Source organism: Sylvia atricapilla, chromosome 3, assembly GCF_009819655.1.
Source record: "Sylvia atricapilla isolate bSylAtr1 chromosome 3, bSylAtr1.pri, whole genome shotgun sequence".
Classification (NCBI taxonomy): domain Eukaryota; kingdom Metazoa; phylum Chordata; class Aves; order Passeriformes; family Sylviidae; genus Sylvia; species Sylvia atricapilla.
The window spans coordinates 93,224,537-93,237,614 of NC_089142.1; the positions used below are offsets into that span (position 1 = coordinate 93,224,537).

General features: G+C 35.7%; 1 protein-coding gene across 1 annotated transcript in view; it reads right to left on the reverse strand.

The window, feature by feature from the left end:
- USH2A (usherin) overlaps positions 1-13,078 on the reverse strand; it is a 377,078-nt gene that overhangs the window by 234,690 nt on the left and 129,310 nt on the right. Inside the window, exons 22-26 of the mRNA XM_066316187.1 lie at positions 11,245-11,375; positions 5,359-5,485; positions 4,883-4,988; positions 3,401-3,579; positions 2,774-2,904 (exon numbers count right to left, since the gene is read on the reverse strand). Coding sequence (XP_066172284.1) covers positions 2,774-2,904; positions 3,401-3,579; positions 4,883-4,988; positions 5,359-5,485; positions 11,245-11,375 — 674 coding nt within the window. The remainder of the gene's footprint in view (positions 1-2,773; positions 2,905-3,400; positions 3,580-4,882; positions 4,989-5,358; positions 5,486-11,244; positions 11,376-13,078) is intronic.

Below are 13,078 nucleotides of genomic sequence, written 5' to 3' on the forward strand. Positions count from 1 at the left end.
CCTCCTCACAGTCAGTCATTCTAATGGAAAGCAAATGAGAATCTCTTCCTGACACCCAACTGAGAGAAATTACTGGTAATCAACAGGAATATCACCCTCATATGTCTCATGTGAGTACCAGTCATTGCTTTGCTAAATTTTTCGATTTAAGTTCTCAAAATTTCACATCCCTCCTTAGCACCATCACAAAGTAACATTTTCCTCTTGCACACTTGTTATTTCACTTCATGCAGCTATTGAAAAGTGCTACTATTTGGAAAAAGTTCTTGCAGAACTTTTTTCTTAATTGCGGCTTTGCAGAATCAAATCATCATCAACAATGTCTCAGGAGCCAGTTACCTGTATTGCATAGAAATCTGATAGTGCTTTTGTAGGGGCTGAAGTGGTCAGCATCAAAATCAGTCATGCAAACTTTATCAACAGTTGCAAAATGTTTTCATCACATAAACTCATGAGGAATCACATGCCAGAATGAGAGCTAGTGATTCATACTAGTATAGCTGGTCACAGTTTGCTTGTAATTATTATGCCTGGATCCAAAGATAATCAGATTGACCTCGCTGGCTTGAGTTAATTCCCAGGGCATGGAAGTCATGGAAGAAGTGACCTTTATGCACAGCACCTCTCCAGGACATCATTTTGTTCTTGGGCAGAAGACAAGAAAGAGTCTTTGGCTGTTTGGTAACAGTCCAGCCATGTGTGTAGCTGTAGTCATTCCCAAACTATAAAGCTAATAAGAGAGCTGTGACCTATGCAAAGGGAAGAGTCAGGGAATACCTGGCACTCAGGATAAGTGGTATAGCTCATAATCTGTTCTGCTGTGCAAGTGTGTCCTGACCAAAGCTCCTAACAAAGACATCGTAGCTCATGCGCAACAAGCTACACCCCTCATTTTCACATTCTATTAACCTCTTCTTGTGAGATCAAGTGTACAGAAAAGCCTTCTGTCATCATTATCTATATGCAAAACACAAAGCTGAGAGACTTGGAAAAGCATGCACACACTCATCCTTTCTAAAATTCCTCATCTTAAGGCTATGGAGATGTTGAGGTCAAGACTAAAGTGAGATAAAAGAAATTTACCTGACTTAGGACAAATGCTAAGAAAATTATGCAGTTTTCAGAGCCAAAAATATAAAAATACAAAACTGCCAAAAATCTGGAAGTTTGAAAAGAAAAGGAAATTATTTTGTCCAACTACTTTGTGCTTTTGACTCCACTTTCAATTCTGTATGTCCCATCTTCCTTTATAGTCAAAATCTATTTTCTCGTATCTCTGGTACTCTTACACAGAGCAAGAGGGGGAACAAGATTCAACTACTACCAGAACCTCCAGAAGAACCCTGTGAATACTCTTCACATAAATAGTGCTCCTGTGCTGTGAATTACACACATACAACTCCTTCTTCGGCTGGGACAATAGCTTACTTGTAACATCTTTTGTTATTAGCTCATGATCTTGGGCATTACTTGAGGGCAAAATCAAAGTAATAACAGTAATTAGCAAGATTTGCTATAGGAAGTGATGATAAGGCTGCTTTAAAAAGAGGCAGCAATCAGGTCCAGCAGAATTCAAAATCCAGGAAAAAAATTATCTGATGGAAAAGCCAGTAGTATAAAAAGTAAATATGGAGTTAAGTTATAATTGACCTGAAAAGGAGAAAAATATATTTATATGGTTTAGGTCAGAAGTTTAAAAGAAAAGGCCCATTAGACATAATGCCACACAATAAAGCAGGTTGTGACATGACAGCCATTAGCAAAACAGCTGCATAATAATAAATAAATAAATTTAATTCAATAAAAGTGCAGAAAGAGCAGATTGGGTCATAAAGAATAACAATGCTCTCAAAAATCTCTAAAAATAAATTATTGCTTCCTGGAACAACTGAAAAAATGTATTTTTTCCCATGCAATCCTCTGTAATACCTACCAGTTGGTGCAAGTACTAACCATATTTGACCCACTAAACAGTGGTAACCACAGTCAAATTACATTCAAAATCCTTGGGAAAGAAAAGTATGAAAATCCAGAGCCACATACTAATAAAATAATTTGAAAAACTAAATCATACACATTAAAATTTAAACAAAATACTGGAAAGTATAGAACCACAAATAGTTCTGAGCATAAGCAGTCTTATTTAACAGACACCAAAAGGAAAGTTCATAGACACTACCTCACAAATTTGCCTAATACAGGATTTGTACAGCTTCCTGTATGGTGTTGGGAAAATGGTTACAGAGATGAGATGGTACTAAGCTGGAACTAACTAACTTCTATCTGTTTGAAATCAAAAGGAAAAAAATATGGATTATAAAAATCACCATATACCTAAAAGGCAAAGCTTTATTAGGAGATCAGACAATTTCCATCACAAACTTTTTTTTATTTAAAATTTAATGGATTTTTTTTTTTAGTATGGGAACTGGGAAAATGGATAATCTCTACGCTTTCCTAGAAACAAAGTGAAAGCTTTTAATACATGTCTTTTATTCTCTTTTCTGATCATTTCTAATTCAGTTAAGACAACAATTCTGCTTTTCATGTATTGATATCTTTTTTATTTATGACATAAATCATATAGTAACTTGACACTTAATATCTGTTCAAGTATTTTTGCTCCATTATAATGTGCTGTGCAAAGCATTTCAAAACTAGTAAAACATGAAAATAACTTATGGTTTGAAGTTTCTTTCAGTGCTAGTTTGGCTTTTGTGGAAAAAACTTACAGGTCATGCCTGAATACAATTAATCGTATTTTTCAACTTACTGCAAGATAATCTGGGCCATCTTTACTGTAAACAAACAAAAGTAATCCATTCAGATGATCTGTTCTGAATTTGAAGGAGATCTCAAATTCCAGTCCACCACTGAAAATACCTGAATGCAGCTCGAGGAACCCTTGAGAGAAGGTGAATGCATGTGTAAGTTAATTAAATAAATAAACAATTTCAAGAAATCAAAACTAAAAATCTAAGCGACACTGTCTACTGTGACATAAAGAACCCAGATTTCAAGATTGGAGTTTACAACCTTATCATTCAGCTTTGAGGACAGTTATCAATAATGTACTGCAAGAAATCAAATCAGTAAAACATCCTATATTTTTAACCTGCCTTTTCTTTTGTTGATACCTCACAGGCATCTATTATGTTCTTAGAAAAGTGAAAATTCCCCTTTCACACACACATCAAATCTGCACTTAGTTACAGCAGCTCTACCTGCAATTCCTCTTTCATCCAGCAGCCTTCTGTCAACCAAGAGACACAACTTTAAACCAACAAAAATAATCCTATACAGCTAAAGCTGCCTCAAAAAGCAGACCACTGTATTCTGATACAATCACCTTCTCTTTTCCAGGAACATATTTGGATAGAGCAATAGCACAGCAAACTACCTCTGCCAAGAAAATGTGCTCCTTTAGAGAGTCCAATGGGGCATCCTTCCCAAACATGATAGACATTGTTTTGTTCTTCAGCATTTTGCCAGTTCAAAGAGTCCCAGTTTTCACTGGGAGTATGCACTTTTTTCAAAAATATGTCACTGAGACACCCCACAAATCCTTTCTGGACTATCCTCTTTATCCCTGCAAAAAAGGACAATTGTTTTTAAGTCAATCATCTGCAACTTAACATAGAAATTAATGTATGTTTTAGATATGCTATCCCCATCATATATGTCCATGTATGCATAAAAAACCAGCCACCAATCACTTCCTAAAGCTGGCCTCCAAGCTAAATCCAGATTTCTGAATTGATCTAATCACTAAAAACAGCAATTACTGTTATGTAGTTGAAAAATATTAAACTTTCTGAGATTTTGCATACCGGTACTTTCAAATTAACAGCATAAATCTACTCTATGAAGATCCAAAAAAGTTTTCTTTAAACAAAACAGTAATTCTGAAGAAAGGCAGGCATGTGCTGAGTTGGAAGAAATAGTGTTGCAAAAGCTCAGGCAGAGAAATATGTGTTTAGAAGCTTCACTGGGAAGTTTTTCTTTCCTTGTTTGTATAAAGGAAAAAAACCCAAAACAATGATACATGGTTGCTATTCCCTTTTTATTTACTGGGAGCAAAAATTTAAAGCAGGTTTTATAGGTGCCCTTCTCTTAAACAGTATTTTATAGTCAGCCTTATTTTGAATATGTAGCTGAGATTTTTGAGAGAGGCATCATGGATTACTTAGTGAACCAATGCTTCAGATGCATGTATTTCTGGTTTTAGTGCAGTGAAAAAAAGAAGGAAAGAGGGATTTGAACTCTAGGGTACCCCACACCAAGTTATCAACCAGATTTCATGTCAGATGTGGAAACACAAACTCAATAAACAATTAGGCTTTCAGATTAATAAGAAAAAAACCCAAAATTCTGGATATTAATTCACTGAGAGCTGCTGATTGTATACTTGTGTAGACAGCCACCTCTGTCATCCGATGGCAGTTTACCCTTGGCATATATATTAAGTTTATGTATGAAAATGTATGTTTATTGATTCTTCAAGAAGCCAGATATGATCCAGCTCCACATAAATTCCATATTTGTAAAATACAAGTCTATTCATACACCTCTGAGCTCAATGCAACAACCTCTGAAGGATACAAACTCACACCAAAAAAGGCCAGTATGTTGTATCCCTGCATCAAATTGGGATGCATAACCATGTGCTTAAGCTAATAAAAACGGGTATTTTGGGATGAATTTGGGAATCCGTGTGTAAAACATACCCTTAAGTTTCACACTTATACCAATCCTGTGTATAAAACTCATTAAAATACAGACCTCATAAGACACTTTAATGCTGATGAAATCAGCTCTATAGACATTTCAGTCTATCACAAAAGATCAAATTTATGCAACTGTACAGACTTTTTTATCATACTTACCTTCATCCTTTCTTACAATAGTATAACCCTGTGGAAGTCCTCCAACAAAAACTCCTGTGTTCTCTCCAATAATGGTGCTGCCACTAGTTGCTAAGGAAGAACCTGAACAAAACAGTTCTTTATTCATATATTCCGTGCTTTCAACAGATTTTCAACTCAATATAAAATATTGGTATTTTACAAAGAGGCTAATGTGACACAATATCCAAATATATATCCAGGAAACAGTTACAGTTCTATTTGACAACAGGAGAGTAATACAATTATAGATTCACAAGCACAAAAAGACACTTAGTATTCAATTATCAAAGAGTCACAGTGGCCAGATCCCTCAGATGAACAGACAAAACAGCAGTGATAAAACAGCTGGAAAATTGAGTGAATGTTTTTCTGTATGGGTAGACATAGGTAGTGAAAAAGCAAGTGAGCAATACCCTTAGTAATACCAAAGTTATTTAAATGAATTGATTACCTGTGTACTGCCCATCCACTGTGATGTTTCCCAGTGCTTGAATTCTTGTAGCAATTATTTGGTGCCAACTGTTATCATTATAGACTTTTCCACCATCATTAGTTGGAGTGACTGCTACTGCAGATCCCTTTTTATTAACAGAATAATCTGATTTAGAATATTTTGAAGGTAACATTTTGAATAATATCTTACTCTTTTATGACAATTTAGAACATATAACATCTAAAAATAAAGACAGAAGTCCTACATTTAACTTTGTTTGGACTGCTGAGTGATGTTTAGGACTTATTTAACCTTCTAAATTTAACCACTAAATTTAACCTTCTCAAATAATAAATGAAGGCTCAAGGATCCAGTTCCATGTCTATTAAAAATAGAAATTCTTGTGTAGTTCCCCTGATAAAGACAAGGATGAGGCACAAATTATTGAGGGTCATGTCACTCAGATTTTTGATTTTTTTAATTTTTTTTTTAATTATGTCTCTATTTAACTGCTTCAAGGATTGCTGCGGCTGTGAAGTTTGATGGCCACGGTTCAATGTGCCATCCATGGAGAGCAGCTGCAGATCAGGATTGTTAATTGCAGCACCTGTCCACATGAAGGGATCCAGAAAAGGAGTGCACGTGTAGCATGGTAGATGCATGTTCTCTCCATGTCAACCTGGTATCCAAAGGACTAAAATTTCTAGGTGAGTACCATACATTTATTGCGGGGGAAAAAGGTCATACCAAGAGATTCAGGAAAACAAAGCAAAAAAATCCTCAAAACAAAACCTCAAACAAAAAAAACCTAACCAAATAAAAAAAACAAACTAAACAAGAAAAACCCCCGAAGGTACTTATTGAGGCTGCTTTTAGGGCACAAGGGATGCTTGTAAACATATATTTAAATTTAATGAGAATTTTTACCTGGTTTTAATAAAACAAACAAACAAACAACTATATGAAGGGGTGAATTTAAGGACATCTATTACGAATACAGAAAAATCTTTTCTGAATTGCTGAGTAAGAGGAGTGTAATAGATGCAGTTATCAAACTAAGTCTCAAGAATGTACAGAACCAAACAAAATATCACATAAATTAACATAATGATGTAATAAAAATAAAGTTAATATATTTCAAAAATTTTCTTGATATTTATATCCAAAAAATCATCTAACTTCTTAATAATTCCCATAATATTGCTTCAGGACTTTATATCATTCTTGAACTATCTGGGAACTCAAAGTTATTCTGTTGAATTCACAAAACAGAATTGTCCTGTACAGCAGGCAACTACTGATAGAAAAACGTTTCTTTATATAGGTATTGTGCTATATTAAAGAATCTCAACCACCGTAGATACTTTACGACTTCAAAAAAAATTTACAAAAAGTATATAAAGGAAAAATTTGGTTCTTATAATTTGGGGAACCAGCTTGTAACTTTGCAGCAGCAAGCCAGACAGTTCAAATTTTTTTTTTTTCAGATCTTCTATTCTTTTTGGTCCAAGGATCTTAGAATTATGCACATGAAGAAAAGCTGTTGATAGAAACAACCATGTATTTTAATTCATACTAAACCCTTCTTATTAAAATTTATTATTCTGCCTTTAGTGATATTCATCCATTAGAAATTGCATTTTGGCTCACAGACTTAAGAACCTTGAATCTGTTTTACATTTGGCATTGGGGACTGTCACTGTGTATCCTATGTATCAAAATATATATGTGATGTGCACATATGAACACAGATAAAGAAAAATTATTTCCTGTGAATATTTACAGCACGTTTCCAGCTCCATTCAGCCACCATCCTGGTACTGAGGAGGTCTGGAGAGCAGTCCCTCTGCCCCATAGTAAGAATACAAAGCTATACATCCTTAGATACTAATGGCACTTTTTCATATACTATTTTTTATTGTCTTCTCTCCTATTTCAACATTTTAATATTTTACAAACACACACATTTCATTATCGTAGTTTAATAATTAAAACCAGAACTGGTGTCATGCCCAATTAATGTGCCCTGGTAGCATGCCCATTAGTTTTTCCATTAGTGAATTCAACAATACTAATGGGATTACTAGCATGGGATGCTAATTGGGCGTGACATAAGAAACTGGCTTACTTCTTAGCATACCCTTGCTAATGATGAAATTAATGAGCATTTTATTAAATGCTGTCTCATCAAAGTGTACTTAGTTAGCGTTAAAATTGTTACAAACGATGCTGCATTCTAAAGATCAGGTGCCAGAATAAGTGGTTCTTCATATTATGTTTGGTGACAGTCTAGAGCATTAACAGTTTTATATACTAGAAACCACACTTATCTGTAACCCATTCAATCTGGGACCACACAAGCATATGTGCTAACCTGTGCTTAATTCTGGGGTGAGGGAAGGGAGAAGACAAAAAAAAAAAAAAAGACAATGTTAAGAGCTCAGCTTGTGCTGCCCTGGAGAGACCTCTTTACACTTTATCCAGAACTACCAGAGTCACTCTGGGATCACATTCAAACAGCCTCCTGGAAGACGCCTTGTCATGATTTTGGAAATCACGTATTTTGAAATCTGGATTATTTTGCTATGCCATACAATAAGTGTCCATATTTGATTGCTGTCAGTAATAACAGAGTAAATATAAACTCAGTTGTGTCACAGTGATGCTAACACTGAAAATACAGAGAACCATCACAAATATTACTCTTCAGAGATATTGTCTCAAGTGCCAAAGTTTAATTTCCCAATCAAGTTCTTTCAATGCCCAAACTCTACTACTAAGAGGGTGAACAACAACTGAAGTTTTGCCAGTGCCAAGGAGGAAGGTCTAGTTGGGGCCCAGAGCCAGGTATTGTCCATCTTCCTTTTTTTGTGTAATAACAGCTCACCTTCAGAGCGTATCTAATAATTTGGCCTCTCCATGACTAGAGCAACCAACAAGGTAACACTCACAAGGAAAATATCTGGTATTCCTTTTTCTGCTGTAAAATTTAGTAAATGGATCATCTTCTAAAATAGAAGAGCTGGATACCATTTCCTCCATCCTGTGAGAAGAATCTCAATACTTTCTCCTCAGACTGTCCTAATCACTTACGAAAAAGGTGCTCCACATTGGACTTATATTTCCACTATAACTGATTTCACTTGGTATAAAATATTCAGTGCTTCCCTGGGAAAAAAAAGAAATTACCTGTAGCCACTGAAAGATAACCATAAATTTAGCTGGAGTTGATTGTGCCATTTAGGTATAGATGTAAAGAAAAGAAAAAAGATCCACAGAGAGCTGAAGTTTTACAGGCACTCTGAGTTTAGAGGAAGATCTATGGAAATTTTCAATAATTCCAAAAGGACTAAGGAAGACATCTGTCTGCAAAAAAACCCTCATGCTTCCTGGACCATGAGTAGAAATCTGCAAAGAATGGCAGTAAAACAATTAGGAAGGAAAAAAGAGCAGTTGCAGAGCACAAAAGGGAGACAAAAGGGATGGTCAGACAACAGCCAGATGAATGGTGGTGTACATGGAGCTCAGAGCAGTATGAATGGACACGAAGAAAAGGATTTGAAATTAACACTTAGCGAAGGAAGAAGCGAGACTGCTGAAGGCTCCCCACTAGGAGGGCTTGGCAGGACTATCCCCAGAGCAGACACAACAAAGAGAAAATGCACTGCTGATCATGAGCAAAGATTCAGCCCAGCATCCTGAAAGGGACTAAGGGTACAAATAATTAACCTGCGACAGGTCACAGCTGGAAGGGAGCACAGAATATTACACCACGCTGCTACAGATAAAAAGCTGCTGCGGCACACAATTGTCATCAAAAAGAATGTTTGCAATTTCTCAGAGAAGAGCACAAAGGAAGGGCCATAAATGTTTACTGTATATGCCATGACTATAATTAGAGACAACAGTGCCTATAACCTGGCTAACACACCACATGATGTCAATAAGAAGTAATTAAAGCATTTGCACATTAATGCAGACTATGATGCACAAATGAGGAATGAAGAAATGCTGCTACAGTACAGGATATCTGACACGGTAGGATAAGAATTGCGAATCATGGCAAAAGGAAAAAGAAACAAACTATGACAAAAACATAGAAACAAAGGTAATGACAGTAAGGTAGCACAGCCTACTATGCATACAGAGAACTGAAAATTTTCTGAGGTAAACTGAACTGAAAACTGAATTTTCAGAGGTAAAAGATTTTGAAAAGGTTTCTATAAAAAATACTTTGATGTAGGCCACTGAACCCTACTTCTGAATCTGAGAATGTACAGGAATCTCTTCCACATTATTAATGAGAAATTAGAAAGCATTAGCTTTCAAGATAGTAAATCAACTGTTAAGACCTACACTGTTCCTGGATGCCCTGAACTACAGTTGTTTTTATTTTTCTTTAAACAGCAATTGAAGCACTGAAGCAGCACTATAAGCTATTTTATAAGAGGAAACACTACTGAAGTGGTGATTCTAAAAATCAGCATGGAAGAGTTGCCTGATTTAAATGAAACAAAAAGATAAACAAAGATATATTCATAAACAAATAATCTGTTTAAATCCAAGACAGTAACTGTTGAAAATATTACATGAACTGAGAACTCTGAGGACTGAATATGACCTCTGCTGGGGTTTTTTACAGTTAAAAGACAGGTAAAAAATGAGAGAGGGGGGGGAGGGGGGGGCGGCGAAATTTAAGCCTCAAAGCAGCCACTCTTCCATCTCTCCCCTTTCCCCAAAAACAGATAGGTATCTTTAGCCCCAGATGCAGATTCCCCAAACAAAAATTGCATCTTCCATGGAATGATCTAAAGAAGCTGACATAAAGTTACTTTAGAAGAAGATCTGCAAGAAGGTCTAGGAATCCTATTCGAAGAATTAAAATGTCAGTTGAAAGGCATCCACTCCAATTAACCATCAAACAGCAACAACAAAAAAAATCTAAATAAACCTCAGAAGATCTTGCAAAGGAAATATAACTTTCTTTTCAGTTAAAAGAGACAAAGGTGTAAGAGAGAAAACAGAAGTAGTCCCTGTTAAAATGCAGATGAGGACAACATTGACAATATAAAGCTTGGTCCCAAAAACTGAAGTACACAATAAGATAAGATAAAGCCTGTGTGTGAAGGCAGCAGAATTAATAGAAATTAATATCTTGGGCTTAGAAGCAGATTTAATATTTTCTAGCATGAGGGTCACATGCAAGCCAGTCTCTGTGCAGCACCTTGCTCCTTCCATATGTGCTCCAAAGCTTAAGGGGATTTTCACCACTGCAAAACACCTCCACATGGTCACAGGGTGACTGTGGCAGAGCTCAGGAGGCAAAGGTTAACAGCGGGCTAGAAAATCTGGTAAGTATTTACAGTTTCTTGCATATTTATGAAATATAAGTGAGGCTATAATGTTTTTCAATTCCATAATGAGATCCAGTTTTGGGGTGCACAGAAAACACAAAATACCCAAACAGAAATGCAAGGCATGTGGCCTTATTTTTATTTTGTTGATACTTCCCTCATTATATATGTTTTTTTCATAATGGCAACATATTGATCTCCATAGGGAAACAGTCTCAAGATGGGAGGCTTAAAAACAATTGACTAACATTATATAAACTTACTAACTAAGTCAAAACTTAGTTCTGCACAACTTGGAAAACTTCATAGCTTAAGTTGTAGTGATAATTAGTGACATAGTGGCATACATAACAATAAAAAGAGCAAGGATTTAGTGTTTCAGTTTTTCTCTGATCAAAATCTCTAGTTACCTAAGGGTTCTGAGAAGCAAGTTAGTTTGTATCAATTAATTTTAAGAAACAAACAAACAAAACCCCCAAGGATAAGCATGCAAAAAGAACAAAGGTAAATGATGCAAGCTATTTTTATAGGATCCTGTCTAATGTTGTACCTGTGGATCAAAAAGAAAGTAAGGACGCCCACTCCTCAACTGCAGCGCAATGTACTCCTCCTGATTGCCAGGTGATGCAGAGAAAAAAATCAAACCATCAGGCTCCTGGGTTCTAAACTTCACTTTAATACCTGGTTAAAAAAAGCAAGTAGATGGTTAATGCCAAGAGTGGTTCTTGTAGGTTATAACAATATATACAAAAATAACATCAACTCAAAACCAGCAGAAACAGAGCAAAGAAAAATTATGGAAGTTCTGTTCACTTAAAACCCTTGCTAGACATTGCAGGAGAAATTTTACTAATCCAGACTGAGGCAGCCATTGAGAGAAATTTCTGAGAGCCCTTATTTATCTGTAAAAAAAGGCATGCAATTGTGACTAATGCTGTTTAGTAACTTCTTTCCTAAGAAAATATAATTCAGGTATTACCATACTATTCTAGTTGACGTACTACATGTGGATTTTCACTTATCACTTGACATTTCTATAGGTAAAACAGAAATGAGGTTTCTGCGTGCAAGGATTTGTATGAAGAACAGTAGAATTTTGGTTCCAAAAGATATATGTATGTGTTTGTATGTATATTTGTCTATCTGGTTTTTTACAAACATTGTATCTAAGTGCACAAAGAATGCCTGGAAAACAAGCAGTTTTCCAACAAAAATCGGAAATATCCAAAGGAGTAATGGATGAACTAAGCTTAATTAAGAACTTTCTAGATCATTATCAATAGTCCTCCATTTAGTTTCTGATAAAATCCCTGAGTTTATGGTAGAGCCATGCCTTTCCTGGACGAATTGTTTCGCAAATGGAAATGAAAAGTAATAGCAACACCTACGTCTTCTATACACTTCCATGCCACTTCATAAGGTGCTTTCACAGAAAAAGGTAAGTTACTCGGTTTTACCCAACTCTATCAAACTATCCAGTATTTTCCCTATTTTATGTCAGGCACAAAACAATAAATGACTAAAGTTTTTATCGTAGAGAGCACCTATATTAAAAATATATAAAAATTGTAATTCTGAAACACTTTCATATTAGATTATGCTTTCTAATTACCTGGATCCGAAAGAAATATGCCTTGGCCTCTACCTAAGCACAACCAATGTTTTCATGTAAATCACATGATGTAGTCACAGACACAAAACATTCCTAAGGCAATGAAAAGGAGTCCTGCTATTAAAACACCTGCAAAAACCAGTTGCACACAGGTAACCCCCTGCATGTAAAAAAACCTCAACCAACAATGTTCCCTAGTGAAGGAAAAGCATAGCTTTGCCTGGCTCATAAATGAACACTCGCAATACTGTGAGGTTCCAGGTACTCCCAGCTGCAGTATCTGCTGGAGAGGCTGAGACTGATGGCCTCTAACCCAGCAGTGGGGAGCACAGTTAATTTAACAAGCTGCCAGTATTTTTATGAAGCTGCCAAAAGACATTTCTGAAGACCAGAGGATCTCTCCTCACACTTAATTCAGAAGGACAAACACAAACAAAATAATTGAGTTTCTGCAAAAACACCATTCTTGTATAATATTGTGTTAGAAAATATAAATTAAATGGTTCATAGCAGTAAAATGGCAGTAATTAGAGAGGTTTTCAATTTTTATGCAGAAGCCTTCATTTTCTTTGGATATTGAAGAGTCCTGCTTGAAGAGCAGCTACAGCTTTTTAGAAATTATTGACGAGTCAGGAACCATTACTTTCTTCTAAATTCACTTGTCACCCGTTAAAGAACTGAGAAAAGGACTCCATCCCTTTAAGTTCAAGGATCTTTGGAATTTCTCATAAGATAAGGATGTTCAATATTAGTAATTTCTCCTATTTCTAGA